The 15,731-nt window shown below is 39.7% G+C and overlaps 1 protein-coding gene across 1 annotated transcript in view; it reads right to left on the reverse strand.

Annotated features, from left to right (window-relative positions):
- LOC126106656 (X-ray repair cross-complementing protein 5-like) overlaps window positions 1–15,731 on the reverse strand; it is a 180,745-nt gene that overhangs the window by 115,175 nt on the left and 49,839 nt on the right. Inside the window, exon 5 of the mRNA XM_049913018.1 lies at window positions 5,177–5,285. Within this exon, the coding sequence (XP_049768975.1) occupies window positions 5,177–5,285 (109 nt within the window). The remainder of the gene's footprint in view (window positions 1–5,176; window positions 5,286–15,731) is intronic.

Genomic DNA, 15,731 nt, shown 5'->3' on the forward strand with positions numbered 1-15,731 from the left:
CAGCCACAGCTTCAGGTCCTGCACAGCATCCACGCTCTTGCCTCCCTCGCCGTTGTCGAGCTCCCTATATAACAATGGTCTGTTGCTTTGATGAGAAGGAATGTTCTGGCGTAAAGTCCAGTGCTGGCACGTTGGTCAAGAACGTTAGAGCAGAGAGGACAGTGACACATCAGTCAATAGTATGCTGACCGGCCCCACTCTAGGAGGGCAACGAGATAGCAGCGGCATCTACACGAAGAGGATATTAGTGCTGCACCGCCTGGCCTCGGCCCAGTTGAAGACTAGCTGTTCTACGAGCTTTACAATAGTGACTTAGGAACTGTATTATTTCACTGTATTACGAATTGTATATACTGAAGAGACTTCTTATTTGCCTGTCGCCCATTGCTTGTGGCACATCTGTTTTTCCCAAAGTTAAGTAATGTAATCATTTCCTTTTGTAACAAACTTCACTGATACGAATTGCTTGAATTGTTGTCTAGCGATCCGAGAAAGAAGGTTTCCTATGCACACCATATTCGAAGAGTAGGCAGGACACAAGAACAGACATCCTGCATCACCAAGTGTTACCACTCGTGGTACGCTACCACCGTGCCATTTATCAATGGGACAATGCCTGTCCATGCGTGGTATGCATCTCTATGAACTGTCTGCACAATGTTGAGATACTCCTGTTGCCAGAAATATACTCAGATATGTTATTGACAGGACGTGTGGAACCAGCTCGGATGTCAACTTTGTCCCACTGTCAGTATCCAGGATATCACGAAGCAGTTTAACAGTTGTGGGCCACCTTGCCTCAGGAGAAAATATAACAGCTTTATGAGACCCTTCCCACCTGAATCAGCACATACATCCATACCAGAGGGGGCTGCAGTGTCATACTGATAAGTGGGCTCTAGTAACATCACATACCCTCTCAACCCATGAAGTTTCACTTCATTTCCTTCTTCCCTTCTGGGTAATTGATTTTGTTAATCATGCAGTATAGTATAAAAATACACTATGTGATCAAAAGTATCATGACACCTGGCTGAAAATGACTTACAAGTTCACGGCAGCCACTAACAGTTATGCTGGATTTCAATATGGTGTTGGCCCACCCTTAGCCTTGATGACAGCTTCCACTCTCACAGGCATATGTTGAAGCCGGTGCTGGAAGGTTTCTTGGGAAGTGGCAGCACGTTCTTCACCAAGTGCTGCACTGAGGAGAGGTATCGATGTCAGTCAGTGAGGCCTGGCACAAAGTCGGTGTTCCAGAACATCCCAAAGGTGTTCTATAGGATTCAGGCCAGGAGTCTGTGCAGGCCAGTCCATTACATGGCTGTTATTGTCATGTAACTACTCCGCCACAGGCCGTGCATTATGAACAGGTGCTCAATCATGTTTAAAGATGCAGTCGGCACCCCTGAATTGCTCTTCAACAGTGGGAAACAAGAAGGTGCTTAAACATCAATGTAGGCCTGTGCTGTGACAGGGATGTTTAGGAGTGTGGAAATCTTTGCAGACATATGATACAAGTGATAACAAATCACCTGACCAAAATCGAAGTCTGCGAGTTCCGCGGAGCACCCCATTCTGCTCTCTCACCATGTCTCATGACTACTGAGGTTGCTGATATGGAGCACTCGGCAGCAGGTGGCAGCACAATGCACCTAATATGAATAACGTATGTTTTTGGGGGTGTTTGGGTACTTCTGATCACATAGCGTATGTATCAGAGAAACCAGAAAAACACAAGCTGTGCAGTGTTTGTGTCCTGCTGTTTGCTATACACTGTTACTTTAGGATTGCCAGCTACGAGTTAAGCAGTGCTGTCACACTCTCGTGGGAGGAATGCCATGCATCCAGATAATACTACAAGATCTGTGGTTATCAGACCTTCAGTGCAACACTTCCCACTTGTACTATGCTGCTGTTTCAGGCAACTTGCTGTACTTTGGAAATGTTTGTTGCAAGCTAAGTTTTTGTTTTCATTTCTTACAGTTGTGAGGGTAATATTTTAGCTGTTATTATGACATGCATTGCCTGTTGTGTTGTGTGGTACTGAGCAATGGAAATGGAAATGTTGTGTGGCTAAGGCCTCTCGCCAGGTAGACTTGCCGCCTGGTGCAAGACTTTTGAGTTGACGCCACTTTGGTGACTCGCGTGTCAATGGTGATGAGATAATGATGATGATAAGAGACAACACAACACCCAGTCCCTGAGCGGAGAAAATCTGCGACCCAGCCGGGAATCGAACTTGGGCCACCTGGCATGACAGTCTGCCACACTGACCACTCAGCTATCAGGGCAGATGGTACTGAACAATGTCGGAAGGAAGAGCGTCAAATGTTTTTTGGTGGAAAAGCTCGACATAGCTTCCTCGGTCAGACAAAAGTTGAATGACATCAGTCGAGAGAAATAGTTGTGTCTTATGTGCCTACACTGTCTACAACTTTTCTTGATCATGCTCTTAAATTCTGTTGTTGTTGTTGTTGTTGCAAAGCACCTATAGCAACAAAGTCAAATGAGGAAATAATTGGCTTCAGTGTAAAAATGATGAAATAAATTATAAATTTAAGAAGGTGAAGGGTACAGGTCTAATGTCTCTCCATAAGCCACAGTTTCCCATATATGAAATCAACAAGCTGGTGAAAACATATGAACATATGAGTACATAGTCATTACGCTGTCACCTTGTCAGAAAAAAAAGGAATTCTATGGGAGGTGGCACGCTGATAAATAATGACAGTGATAAAGTCACTTAAAGTATGCCTGAGAGTGACAAGAATAATGTCAGTAAAGTTTTTTGATTCTCATAAAAAAAGAACTACAACCATGAAACTTCCTGGCAGATTAAAACTGTGTGCCCGACCGAGACTCGAACTCGGGACCTTTGCCTTTCGTGGGCAAGTGCTCTACCAACTGAGCTACCGAAGCATGACTCACGCCCGGTACTCACAGCTTTACTTCTGCCAGTACCTCGTCTCCTACCTTCCAAACTTTACAGAAGCTCTCCTGCGAACCTTGAAGAACTAGCACTCCTGAAAGAAAGGATACTGCGGAGACATAGCTTAGCCACAGCCTGGGGGATGTTTCCAGAATGAGATTTTCACCCTGCAGCGGAGTGTGCGCTGATATGAAACTTCCTGGCAGATTAAAACTGTGTGCCCGACCGAGACTCGAACTCGGGACCTTTGCTTCATTCTGGAAACATCCCCCAGGCTGTGGCTAAGCCATGTCTCCGCAGTATCCTTTCTTTCAGGAGTGCTAGTTCTGCAAGGTTCGCAGGAGAGCTTCTGTAAAGTTTGGAAGGTAGGAGACGAGGTACTGGCAGAAGTAAAGCTGTGAGTATCGGGTGTGAGTCGTGCTTCGGTAGCTCAGTTGGTAGAGCACTTGCCCGCGAAAGGCAAAGGTCCCGAGTTCGAGTCTCGGTCGGGCACACAGTTTTAATCTGCCAGGAAGTTTCATATCAGCGCACACTCCGCTGCAGAGTGAAAATCTCATTCTGGAAACATCCCCCAGGCTGTGGCTAAGCCATGTCTCCGCAGTATCCTTTCTTTCAGGAGTGCTAGTTCTGAAAGGTTCGCAGGAGAGCTTCTGTAAAGTTTGGAAGGTAGGAGACGAGTTACTGGCAGAAGTAAAGCTGTGAGTACCAGGCGTGAGTCGTGCTTCGGTAGCTCAGTTGGTAGAGCACTTGCCCGCGAAAGGCAAAGGTCCAGAGTTCGAGTCTTGGTCGGGCACACAGTTTTAATCTGCCAGGAAGTTTCATATCAGCGCACACTCCGCTGCAGAGTGAAAATCTCATTCTGGAACTACAACCATATTCGGTTGAATGTTCTGAATGTTCACTGTGTGCAGTTTAAGTATCAACATAGCAAGATCAAATTTTTGTAAGTTTTGACCATTAAGAAAGCTGTTATCTGGAGCTGGGCTTAAATGAAGTTCATCATAGGAACTCAGTGTTTATTGCACAAAACAAATCCATTAGTTTTCCTTCTTCCAAACTGGTAAGTTTCCTCTCCTCGATTAACAGGATTTTTGCTATGTTCAAGTAAGTAGAAAGTTTGTTCACAAAATGTAATAGTAGGTTCATTACAGCCACAGTGCACTGTTTCTTTCAACAAAACCGAACAGGTGGTAGCTGAGGTTTTGACACTGGAGCGCAGCACCATGTGCCACATTTAACACAAATTATTTCGCACTGGTAATCTCTAGGAGTGTTCTTGTTTGGAGCAGATAAAAATATGATATATTCTTAAAATTACACTGGCACAATGTGTTTACTTAAATCCAATTTTAAAAAAATCAAGAAGAAATTCCCAAATGTAAAAAATTCTGTATCATCATCAAGACCCATTTTTTTAAATTTGCTGTATGTTGTCTTAAAATTTCACCACAAATAAAACTGAAATGAAAACATCATGCAGCTCTGCCTGAAGGCAGTGATGCCAGTTGCACACTGAATAGTATGCAAGTTTGAGTGAGTGGAATGAAATGTAAAATTAGACATGCAGGATGTGGTAACTCAGCTCTGTGCTGCTGTGTTTACCTGACAAAGTGTCAACCCTAAACTAATCTTGATCAGACTATAATATATAGTGTTGAATGTGATTCAGAACTGCTGGCTTACGAAGGAATATTATTGTAGGTAAAGGATAGATTTCTTTTCAAGTAGTTGCGTGAGCAGGAAGAGAACCTGTCTGTATCTTCACAAGAGACAGATATCTGGGAAGTTTCAAGGTTTAATTATATTGGATTTATTGAACGCTACAGATATGGTAGCATTTAAATTCGAAAACTGGTAGAAACTTGCAATCTTAGCAGGCTCATCATATCTGGTGGTGGTAGTATTTGTCCACACTGGTAACTATTGGATATTTTACCAACAGCTGGCGCAATAGTTTATGCCATCACAAATTTACACACGCTCTTCTCATTTTTTAACAACATAAAGCATTCAGTTAACTTAAGCACTCACCTGCATGTGGTTTGCGACATAACATCATATAAATGTCCCTCTCTTGTGATCAGACAGCCACGGCTCGAAATATCAATTAAGAAAAGAAACAGATATTTTGAGGGGAGGGGCTTTAATTGGTTTAAGTTTGTTCTGCATTATATTTAATTTTTACGGTTGTTGTAGCATTCAACACTGAACATGAGACTTGAAAAAGAAATTGTTCACACTCACCTCATCAATTATTTTGGCCAGAACAGCTCCTGATGTACACTGACCAATTTTCAGATTCTTGCTATCATCACCATAACTAACTTCATCACTTGGTATCAGATCTGGACCTCTTTATGTGTAAAAGAACAAAAACAAACAGATCATTTTCAGCAGTCACAAGCCAGTCAGGGTGTAGTAATAAATGCTGGCATGCAGTATTTCTAAGACACATAATCAAAAAGTGAATTTGTTAAACACAATGAGGGCATACTTTTTTAATTGCATCTTACACACGGAGCATACAACCTATCGGTTGCCGAGTTTGCTTATCTTCTGCACGGCTGCATTACATACCTAGATATGACAAATGCTGCTCTAGCACTTATTAACTGCTTTCGAGAAATCGAGATTCAAAGTTTTACGAGACTGTTGAGTATCATACAAGAGTGTTAGTCGTGGTGTTTTGCTGACAAACATGTAGGAGGTAGCTGAGGTAGACTGGAAACACGCAATGCGGGTCACGATCTTATGTGTCCACTGCAAAAGCATGCATCTGCCTAACAGATGTTTTTAAAACTGCAGTCACAACAAAAAGTGCATGAAGCACCAGAAATATGTAAGAGTTCATCATACCATACTAAGATCTCATCCAGATTAAACAGATAACCCTCCTCTGACCCTCATAGCAATATTACTTTGGGAGCTACAGAGTCATAAAGATAAACATATTATTGAAAATTAAGAAAATTTATAGTTTTTGCCATTTGACTTTGAACTGTTTATCAAACTTAAAGTTATGCAAGCTCAGGAAACTTTGATTCTGTGTAGGCATCTCAGGTCATCAAAATACTTTGGATGAAATTCAAATTTTGAATGTTTTATACAAAGTGGGAATACACCAGCTAGCGAACATTTGTGCAGTGACCAGAGGCCATTCAAAGTACATGTGACATACATTGTGTTACTGTGCTGAGAAAGTAACAAATACAGTGGATTTGGTTAAATGTTTCATTTAAAAATCCCAGTCACTGTACTGTATTAAGAAACAGGCACTACTGTTTCCGAAGCATATGATTGTCTACAATGGTGGGCATGAAAGTAAAATCACACACCTCTTCTCTGGCCTCCTAGACATCCATAACTATTACAGCCATATTTTAATATAGTCTCAGAGACACATATTGTCCCAAACTGTTGAAAGGCCAATGTTTGGAGAGATGACAATCTATACACTTAAGCTGTCTCAGGACACCAATACCAATTTCTGTCAATTTGTTGACTGATATTGTACAATTTCAAATAATAGGACTTTATTTGCTGCCACACCACTCCAGTTGCACGTTACATCAGTATCTACAAACATATTCCACAAGCTTCCATAAAGAGCACGGTGGAGGTTTCAATGCACTGCTGCTAGTCATTCCCTGTCCTGTTTCCTCACAAATGGAACAAGGGAAAAACATTTCTCTATTTGCTTATGTATGAACCCTGATACATCTAACCTTGACTTTGCAGTCCTTACATAAGGTGTATGTTGATGGACACAATCTTGTTCTGCAGTTCATTCCAAACACCTGTTCTCTAACAGACTTTTACTAGTGTTTTGCAAATTATTCAGTGCAGTGATTCCTTTCTGAGTTCACGGCACATTTCCATAATACTCGCATGCAGATCGAACCTCACGGTAAGAAATCTACTGGCACACTTCTGAACTGCTTTGATGTCTCCCTTTAATTCAAGGGTCTCCAATCAGTGGAACACAGGCTGGATGCAGCTCAAAGAAAGTATCAATGCGGCCCAAGGAGTGAACATCTATCACATGATCGGTAAAAAAAAAAAATCCATTTATGTAAAGTTATGATAAAGTAAATATTTTCAATTTGAAACTCCCACCACATGATGCTATTCTCTGACTGGTCCATACTTATTTATTTTTTTAAAACTGGTGGTTATTGTTAATGTTAAGCATATTATGTGTGACCCAAAACTATTCGTCTTCTTCCAATGTGGCCCAGGTAAGGTTGGTTGGTTTGGGGAAGGGGACCAAACAACGAGGTCATTGATCCCATCAGATTAGGGAAGGATGGGGAACGAATGTGGCTGTGTCCTTTCAAAGGAACCATCCTGCCATTTGCCTGAAGCAATTTTGGGAAGTCACAGAAAACTTAAATCAGCACGGCTGGACGCGGGTTTGAACTACTGCGCCACCTCGCTCGGTATGGCGCAGATAAGCTAAAAGGTTGGATGCCCCTGCTTTAATTCAACCTTGTGGGAATCCCAAACATTCAAATAGTACTCAAGAATGTGTTGCACAAGTATTCTGTAAACGGTCTACTGTTTTCTAAAAGTTGACATCGACCATTCATCTTCCCTACAACTGACATTAGTCAGTCATTCCAGTTCATGTTGTTTTGGAACATCATGCCTGGATGTTTAACACTTTTGAGACGAGCGACGTAGCTCCTAAATCGGTCCGACAGTACCCCAAAAAGACAATTGACGTAGCTCCTACCTCGGCCGATTATCAGCGATGTTAACGACTCCCAGCGCATGACTTTCATATTCTGTAGGTTTAAAAGTACTCTTTGGTTATCCTAGTACCAAGAAAAAATTATAGATGGCAGTATATGTCACTGTTGGAGGTGGTTCAGGAGTATATTTTGAGTCATTTGCTTTGCTGTGCACACGCTTGACTTACAACAGGCGCGCAGCAGTTTGAAACTTTAGATTGTTGTGGGCTGATAACTTTGCGCTTTATTTTCGTCATGGCCTTGCGAGATGAAGAAATAGAGTTTTTATTGAACAATAGTGGTTCAGAATTAGATGAAGAAATTGCAGATTTTGACATTAGTGATGGTAAGTTATTTTTTGTCCGAATTTTCCGTAATTCTGTGGTTTGATTCCTGGTCAGAAAAAAGATAATTTTTATGAATTTTCTTATAGATGAAAACGATCCCTCGGACGGTGAACCGTCAGGAAGACCTGAAGATGAGGCTGTTGACATTGTTGTCACAACAAACACAACTGGTCATTGCAATTTGCCATATTCTTCTGGCCAGTGGACAGATGACGATACAATCACTCCCCAGCTTCCTGTTTTTTCTGAATCCTGTGAAATTCAAGATGGGATTGACCAACATTCTTCAGTGTTTGATTGTTTCACGTACTTTTTAGATGAAGAACTGGTGAGACTGATCCAACGAGAGACAAACCGCAACGCTAGAATGACAATAGAGACACTAAGTGCTACAGGAAAACTGAAGCCTCAGACAGTGTGGCGTAAGTGGACAACAGTGAAACTCATTGAACTGTATAAATTTTTTGGTATTATTTTGCATATGTGCCTAGTCAAGAAACCAAAACTGTCTGACTACTGGTCAACAAATCCCGTGTTGCAGTCCTCATTTGCAGCAAAGTTTATGCCAAGAGATAGATTTTTGTCAATTCTATGAATGTTACATCTCGTAGATAACGCAACATATATTCCTAAAAACCAGGTAGGTCATGATCCTATTCATAAGGTAAGACCTATATTCGACAGATGTGTGACCCAAAGTGGACAGGCTTACCAGCCAGGCGAAAATATTACTATAGATGAAGGAATTTGTCCTTTTCGTGGTAGACTGAGTTTTAGAGTGTACATGAAAAACAAGCCTAATAAATACGGCGTAACATTTTTTATGCTATGTGAAAGTGAAAGTCGGTACGTCCTGAACTGTGAAATTTATTCTGGGAAACAGTCTAACACCGATAACAGCATTTTACACATTGTAGACAGATTGTGTCATTCGTTTCATAATAAAGGTCACACATTATACATGGACTGATTTTACACCAGCCCTGATTTACTGGATTATTTGTGGGGGAAAAGATCTAAGGCAGTTGGTACTGTGCAGAAAAATAGAAAAGGACTACCAAGGGATCTTGCTGGCCGGAAAAAAAAAAAAAAAAAAAATCTTTCGTTTTGCAGACGAGATCACTTACTGTTTGTAAAGTGGAAGGACAACAGAGACGTTTTTCTTCTGACAACAAAGCATAAAATGATGGCAACAAATGTCAGTGTAAAAACTAAATTTGGAATGGTGGAAAAAATGAAGCCAGACTGTTTTGCACTACAATAGTAAAAAAGCTGGTGTGGATCATTAATCACTGGTTCCTAGCCAATTCTTTGTCACTAAACTTTGAAAAAACACACTACATGCAGTTCAGAACTTGTAAGGGGTGTCCCAAGAGTATATGTCTAACATACGATGACAAGAAGATAGAAGAAGTGGACAGTGTTAAATTCTTGGGATTACAGCTTGATAATAAATTCAACTGGGAGGAGCACACCACAGAACTGCTGAAACGTCTTAACAAATCTCTGTTTGCAATGCAAATTTTGTTAGACATAGGGGATATAAAAATGAAAAAGCTGACATACTATGCTTACTTTCATTCCATAATGTCATATGGGATTATTTTTTGGTGTAATTCATCAAGCCAAGCTAAAGTTTTCCGGGCACAAAAACGTGCAGTAAGAATTAGATGTGGTGTGAACTCATGAACATCCTGCAGAAGCCTGTTTAGGGAACTAGGGATACTAACTACTGCTTCCCAATATATTTATTCCTTAATGAAATTTGTCATTAAAAATATATCACTTTTTCAAACCAACAGCTCAATTCATGGAATCAATACTAGAAATAAGAATAATCTTCACAAGGATTTAAGTCACTTAGTCTTGTACAAAAAGGTGTGCATTATTCAGGAACACACATTTTCAATAACTTGCCAGCAGCCATAAAAAGCTTAACAACCAATGAAATTCAGTTTAAGAGAAGCCTAAAGGATTTATTGGTGGCCAACTCCTTCTACTCCATTGATGAATTTCTTAGTAAAACCAACTGATTTGTATATAAGTACAACATAACTTCTGCACAATTTCAGTGCAGTAATGTGTTCACTGAAAATTTGTGTGTGTGTGTGTGTGTGTGTGTGTGTGTGTGTGTGTGTGTGTGTGTGTGTGTAAGTATAATCTAACTTCTGCACCATTTCAGTGCAGTAATGTGTTTATTGTAAATAAGTATTACAGTAGTTGTATTACATGTTTACTATCTTATAAATAAATAAAAAACTTTTTTATTTTAAATTCAGTGCATTAGTATTTGTAAAATGACTCTTAGTGTTCATTAAAAAATGACGATCATTCCACTTGGGACCTGTGGAATGGTACATTAGCTTATTTGTATTAGTTGTAAATATTTGTCATGTATTGTTGTTTTTCTGACATGTTCCACATCCTGGAGGACCTCCTCACTACGGATCAATTGGAATGAAAGTAAATCTATCTATCTATCTATCTATATCCGAATCCCGCTCCAGCTACTGCCGGGTCTGGGTGCTGACGAGTCCTCTCCATTTGGCTCGGTCCTCCCACCACTTTTCTTCCTCCACTTGCTGCCAGGTCACACCTCTCCTTTCAACAGATATTCTCACTCCCATTTTCCACCGTGTTCTTGGGCGCCCTCTAGGTCGTTTCCCATCCATCTTTAGTTCTTCCATAATTTTGGGGAGTCTCTGCCCATGCATCCTCTTAACATGTCCATACCATCTTAATCTCTTTCTTTCAATTTCTTCTCTCATACTTTCTTGTTTGAGGTCCTTTCTAATCTCTACATTCCTTACTCTGTCCATTCTTGTTTTTCCCTTTACTGCTCTGAGAAATTTCATTTCCCCTGCTTGCAGTCTGCTCCAGTCCCTTTCTTTCATTGTCCATGTTTCTCCACCATAGGTGACAATAGGGAAGTAATAATTCTTATACATCAGGAGTTTTGCTCTTTCTGGAACTTCATTATTCCAAATCAGATGTTTTATTGTTTGGTAGAAATTGCCTCCCTTCTGTAACCTCCTATTAATTTCGTTAGTTATTCTACCATCCCTAGATATTTCACTCCCTAAATAAGTGAAACTTTCTACCACTTTGAGGGGTTCTCCATTCAAGGTAATATTTCCATTGATTCCTTTCTCTCTTCCAAATACCATTACTTCACTCTTATCTTTATTTATTCTTAATCCATACCTTTTCATTATTTCCTTCCACGCATCAAGCTGTAACTGTACATCTACCTCTTTATCACCCCATATTACCATATCATCTGCAAAAATCATCTTTTTGTCTTTTTCTTTTACTATATCTTTAACTGCCCTATTCATTCCCTCCATCACAACATTGAAAAGCGCAGGAGATAGAATACTTCCTTGCTTAAGTCCTTGTCTTATTTCGAAGTATTCAGAGTTCCCCAATGGTGTTCTAATTCTACAATTGTGGCCTCTGTACATTGTCTTTATAACATTAATGTATCCATCTTCTATATCTATCTTCTTCAGTTCTTCCCAGAGTCTTTCCCTGTCAACTGAGTCATATGCCTTTTCTATGTCAATAAAAACCATTATCACCCTTTTGTTATACTCCCAACTTTTTTCCATCAGTTGACGGATAGAAAATATCAGGTCGATTGTGCTCCTTCCTTTCCTAAACCCATGCTGTTCTTCACTCAGCTCCTTTTCTATCTTTTCACTTATTCGATTTAGTAAAATTCTTTCAAAAATCTTGGCTGTATGACTCATGAGGGTTATTCCTCTGTAGTTTTTACAAAGTCTTTTATTGCCTTTCTTGAAGATGGGAACAATGTCTCCTGTTCTCCAGTCGCCAGGTATTTTACTATTTCTCCACACGCTTGATAGTACTCTATACAGCCACTGCATTCCCACTGGACCTGCTGCTCTTATCATGTCCACTGATACTTCATCAGGTCCTGGGGCTTTCCCCCCATTCATCTTCTTCACAGCTTTTTCCATTTCTTCCTGTGTAATTTGTCCTAATTCTGCTTCCCAACTTCTCTCAATTTCTCCATTATTTGTTGTTTCCTCATGTACCTGGTCCTCAGCGTTTAACAGCTTCTTAAAATGTTCTTTCCAGAGATCTTTTATATTCCCTGGATCTTCAATAATGGTACCGTCCTCTGTTTCCATCTTTACTGGTACTTCAGAAGCCTTCCTTTTATTTTTCATCATTTTATAGAACATTTTCTTATTGCTCTTCACATCTTCTTCAAGTTTTTTTGTAAACTCTTCCCATGCCTTTTTCTTTGCCGTTTCCACTATTTCTTTGCACTTCTTCTTTTCCTCTATATATCTTTTATGGTCTTCGTCATTTTTAGTTTTCCACCATTTTCTCCATGCTCCATTTTTTCTTCTAACTGCTTGGATTGTGGTATCATCCCACCAACTTGTCTGTCTTATTTTTTCCTTTCCAGATGTTCTGCCACATACTTTTTGTGCTGCTTCGACTAAAGTGTCTTTGAATAAACTCCATTCTTTTTCTACATCGCAGAAAACTTCTTTTGGAAATTTTTGTGTTATTAATTCTCTGTACTTCTCAGCACATTCACTCTCCTTCAATTTCCAATCCCGTATCCTCGTCACTTTCTTCTGTTTTCTATTTTTCGCATACTGATTCATTTTCCATTGTCCCACCAGTAATCTATGGTCTCCATCAGCACTCACACTTGGAATTACCTTCACATTTGTTACTTTCTCTCCCCATTCCCTATCTACTAGAATATAATCAATTACACTCTTCGTTCTTCCATCCCAACTGTATCTGGTGATAACATGACTTTCTCTCTTCATAAACCAGCTGTTTGCTATTTTCATTCCATTTCTCTGGCACAAATCCAGGAGTCTTTCCCCTTCTTCATTTCTACCTCCATATCCAAAACATCCCAATACTTGCTCAAATCCCTTTCTGTCTTTGCCTACCTGTGCATTAAAATCTCCCATCACTATATTAGCACTCTCTATATGGTTTTCTAACACATTTTCAAAGTCCATCTTCTCTTCTTCGCTACATCCCACTTGAGGTGCATAAATCTGGATTACTTTTAGTGTTTCTTTTTGGAATCTCAGGTTTAAGATTATGATCCTGTCTGATATATATCTCACATTTTCAATACAGCTTTGTACATTCTTATTCACCATCACTGCCACACCATTTCTTCCAGACCTGTTATTCCCACTCCAGTACAGTTTTCCTCCTCCTCTCAAATTCTTCTCACCTTTTCCCTTCCACTTTGTTTCGCTTAATCCCAATATATCTAACTTCCTCTCTGTCAGTACATCTGTCATTTCTTCCATTTTTCCATTGAGGGTTAATATATTAAGGGTGCCAATATTTAGGTTATTTTTTAGTCCAGTTGGTTTCTTCTTCTTGTACTGATGAGTAAATCTAATCTAATAGCGACCAGCTAATGGCGTACTATCCTTTTGAACGAAAACAAATAAAGTGGTGGAAAAAAGTTTTCTTTCACATTTTCATGCTCATGATTGTAAATTCATACATTTTGTACAAAACGTTGTGAAATACAAGCAAACATCTGGTTGAATACATTACAGAGTTAGCAGAGAACTTGGTTCACAAAGGTGGCCTCATAGACTCATGCACTGCGCAAAATAGTTCACCCATCAACAGACTAAGCGGAAGACATTTTCCAAAATTAATTCCACCCACAAAATTGTCTAAGTGGCCTCAAAGAAGGTGCAAAGTATGCGCAGAAACAAGCAAGGCCAGATACGGTAAAGTTTCAAGGAAAGACACGTGATATTATTGCGAAACCTGTGACGAAGGGCTTTGTTTTCCACAATGTTTTGAAATATTTCATATAAAAGCCAATGTAACTGTGTGACTATTAATAAAACAAAAGTTCATATTTCAACAGTTATTCATTTAAAACTAACAACTTCAATCCTATGTCCCCTAGAGGTCCTAAACCCTTAAACATTTTTTTTTTTCACTGTGAAAACAGCATAATCTCAAATTAATATACAACACTTGTCACTAACGTAAATGTTTATTTATTTGCAGTACTCTGAAGGGAATGGACGTAGTTTTTAAATGCAAAAGGGCAATCTATTTTCTGTGGTACAGAATCTGCTGTAGAAAATTCAGAAAAACTGCGAAATCGCTCAGTACCAGCCGGTTGAGTGTCCACACTCGTGCTCAGTCCTTACAGTGTTAATTGATGTGACTGTGCCAGGTAGCACACCACTAACACTCTATTTGAACATTGAGGTAAACTAGTCATTAATCCCAACACTGTTTTGAACATTTCAGTGCTTTATTAGTCATGGTCCTGTTGGAAATGATGTGCAATGCTTTCCTCTGACCTTCGAGCTAACTTACCCGAGCTAGTCAAACGGAGACCTACAGTTTAAAGTGGATTCCAAACCACAGAGTAACCTGACATTATTCTCATCAATAAATTCCCAGAAGTGAAAGAAGCAATAAGTGAATGATGAAAATCTTATAACTGACTGGTTTAGCAGCTGACAGGCTTGCTCTTCCTTCTCATATGCATTAGCTTACACTTTTCTGCATTTAGAGGAATATTTCATTCACCATACCATGTAGAAATTCTGCCTATCAACCTGCATCCTCCTACTGTTGCTCAATGATGACGGGCACTGATAACCATGCAGTTGAGTGCCCCACAAAGCAATCATCATCATCATCATCATCATCATCATCATCATCATCACCATCAATGATGACACTTTCCTGTACACCACAGCAACATCAGCAAACAAAGATTGCCTGTCAGATAGTTCTGTATATGCAAAACAAGAATGGTCCTACCACACTTCCCTAGGGCACTCCTGAAGACATCTTTATCTCTGATAAACAGTCGTTTTCCAGGATAATGTACTGGCTTCTATTACTTACATCTACATCTACACCTACATGGATACTCTGCAAATCACATTTAAGTGCCTGGCAGAGAACTCATTGAACAACATTCACAATTATCTGTTATTCCAGTCTCATATACTGTGCAGAAAGAATGAACACTTATAACTTTCTGTATGAGCTCTGATTTCCCTTATTTTATCATGGTGATCATTTGTCCCTACGTAGGTCGGCGTCAACAAAATATTTTCGCACTGGGAGGGGAAAGCTGATGATTGGAATTTTGTGAGATTTCTCTGCAATGAAAAAGTCTTTGTTTTAATTATGTCCATCCCAAATCCTGTATCATTTCAGTGACACTCTCTCCCGTATTTTGCGATAATACAAAACACCCTGCCCTTATTTGAACTTTTTCAATGTATTCCCTCAATTCTATCTGGTAAGGATCCCACTCTGCGCAGCAGTATTCTAAAAGAGGATGGACAAGTGTAGTGTAGGCAGTCTCCTCAGTAGATCTGTTACATTTCCTAAGTGTCCTGCCAACAAAATGCAGTCTTTGGTTAGCCCTCCCCGCGACATTTTCTATGTGTTACTTCCAATTTAGGTCGTTCATAATTGTAATTCCTAGGTATTTAGTTGAATTTATGGCCTTGGCTGATTTATCATGAAACTGAAGTTTAATGGATTCATTGTAACACTCTTGTGGATACCTCACACTTTTCGTTATTTACTGTCAATTGCCAATTTTCACAACATATATGTATCTTTTCTAAATGATTTTGCAATTTGTTTTGATCTTCTGATGACTTTACTAGTCAATAAACGACAGCATCATCTGCCAACAACCTG

This window comes from Schistocerca cancellata, chromosome 10 (assembly GCF_023864275.1).
Source record: "Schistocerca cancellata isolate TAMUIC-IGC-003103 chromosome 10, iqSchCanc2.1, whole genome shotgun sequence".
NCBI lineage: Eukaryota > Metazoa > Arthropoda > Insecta > Orthoptera > Acrididae > Schistocerca > Schistocerca cancellata.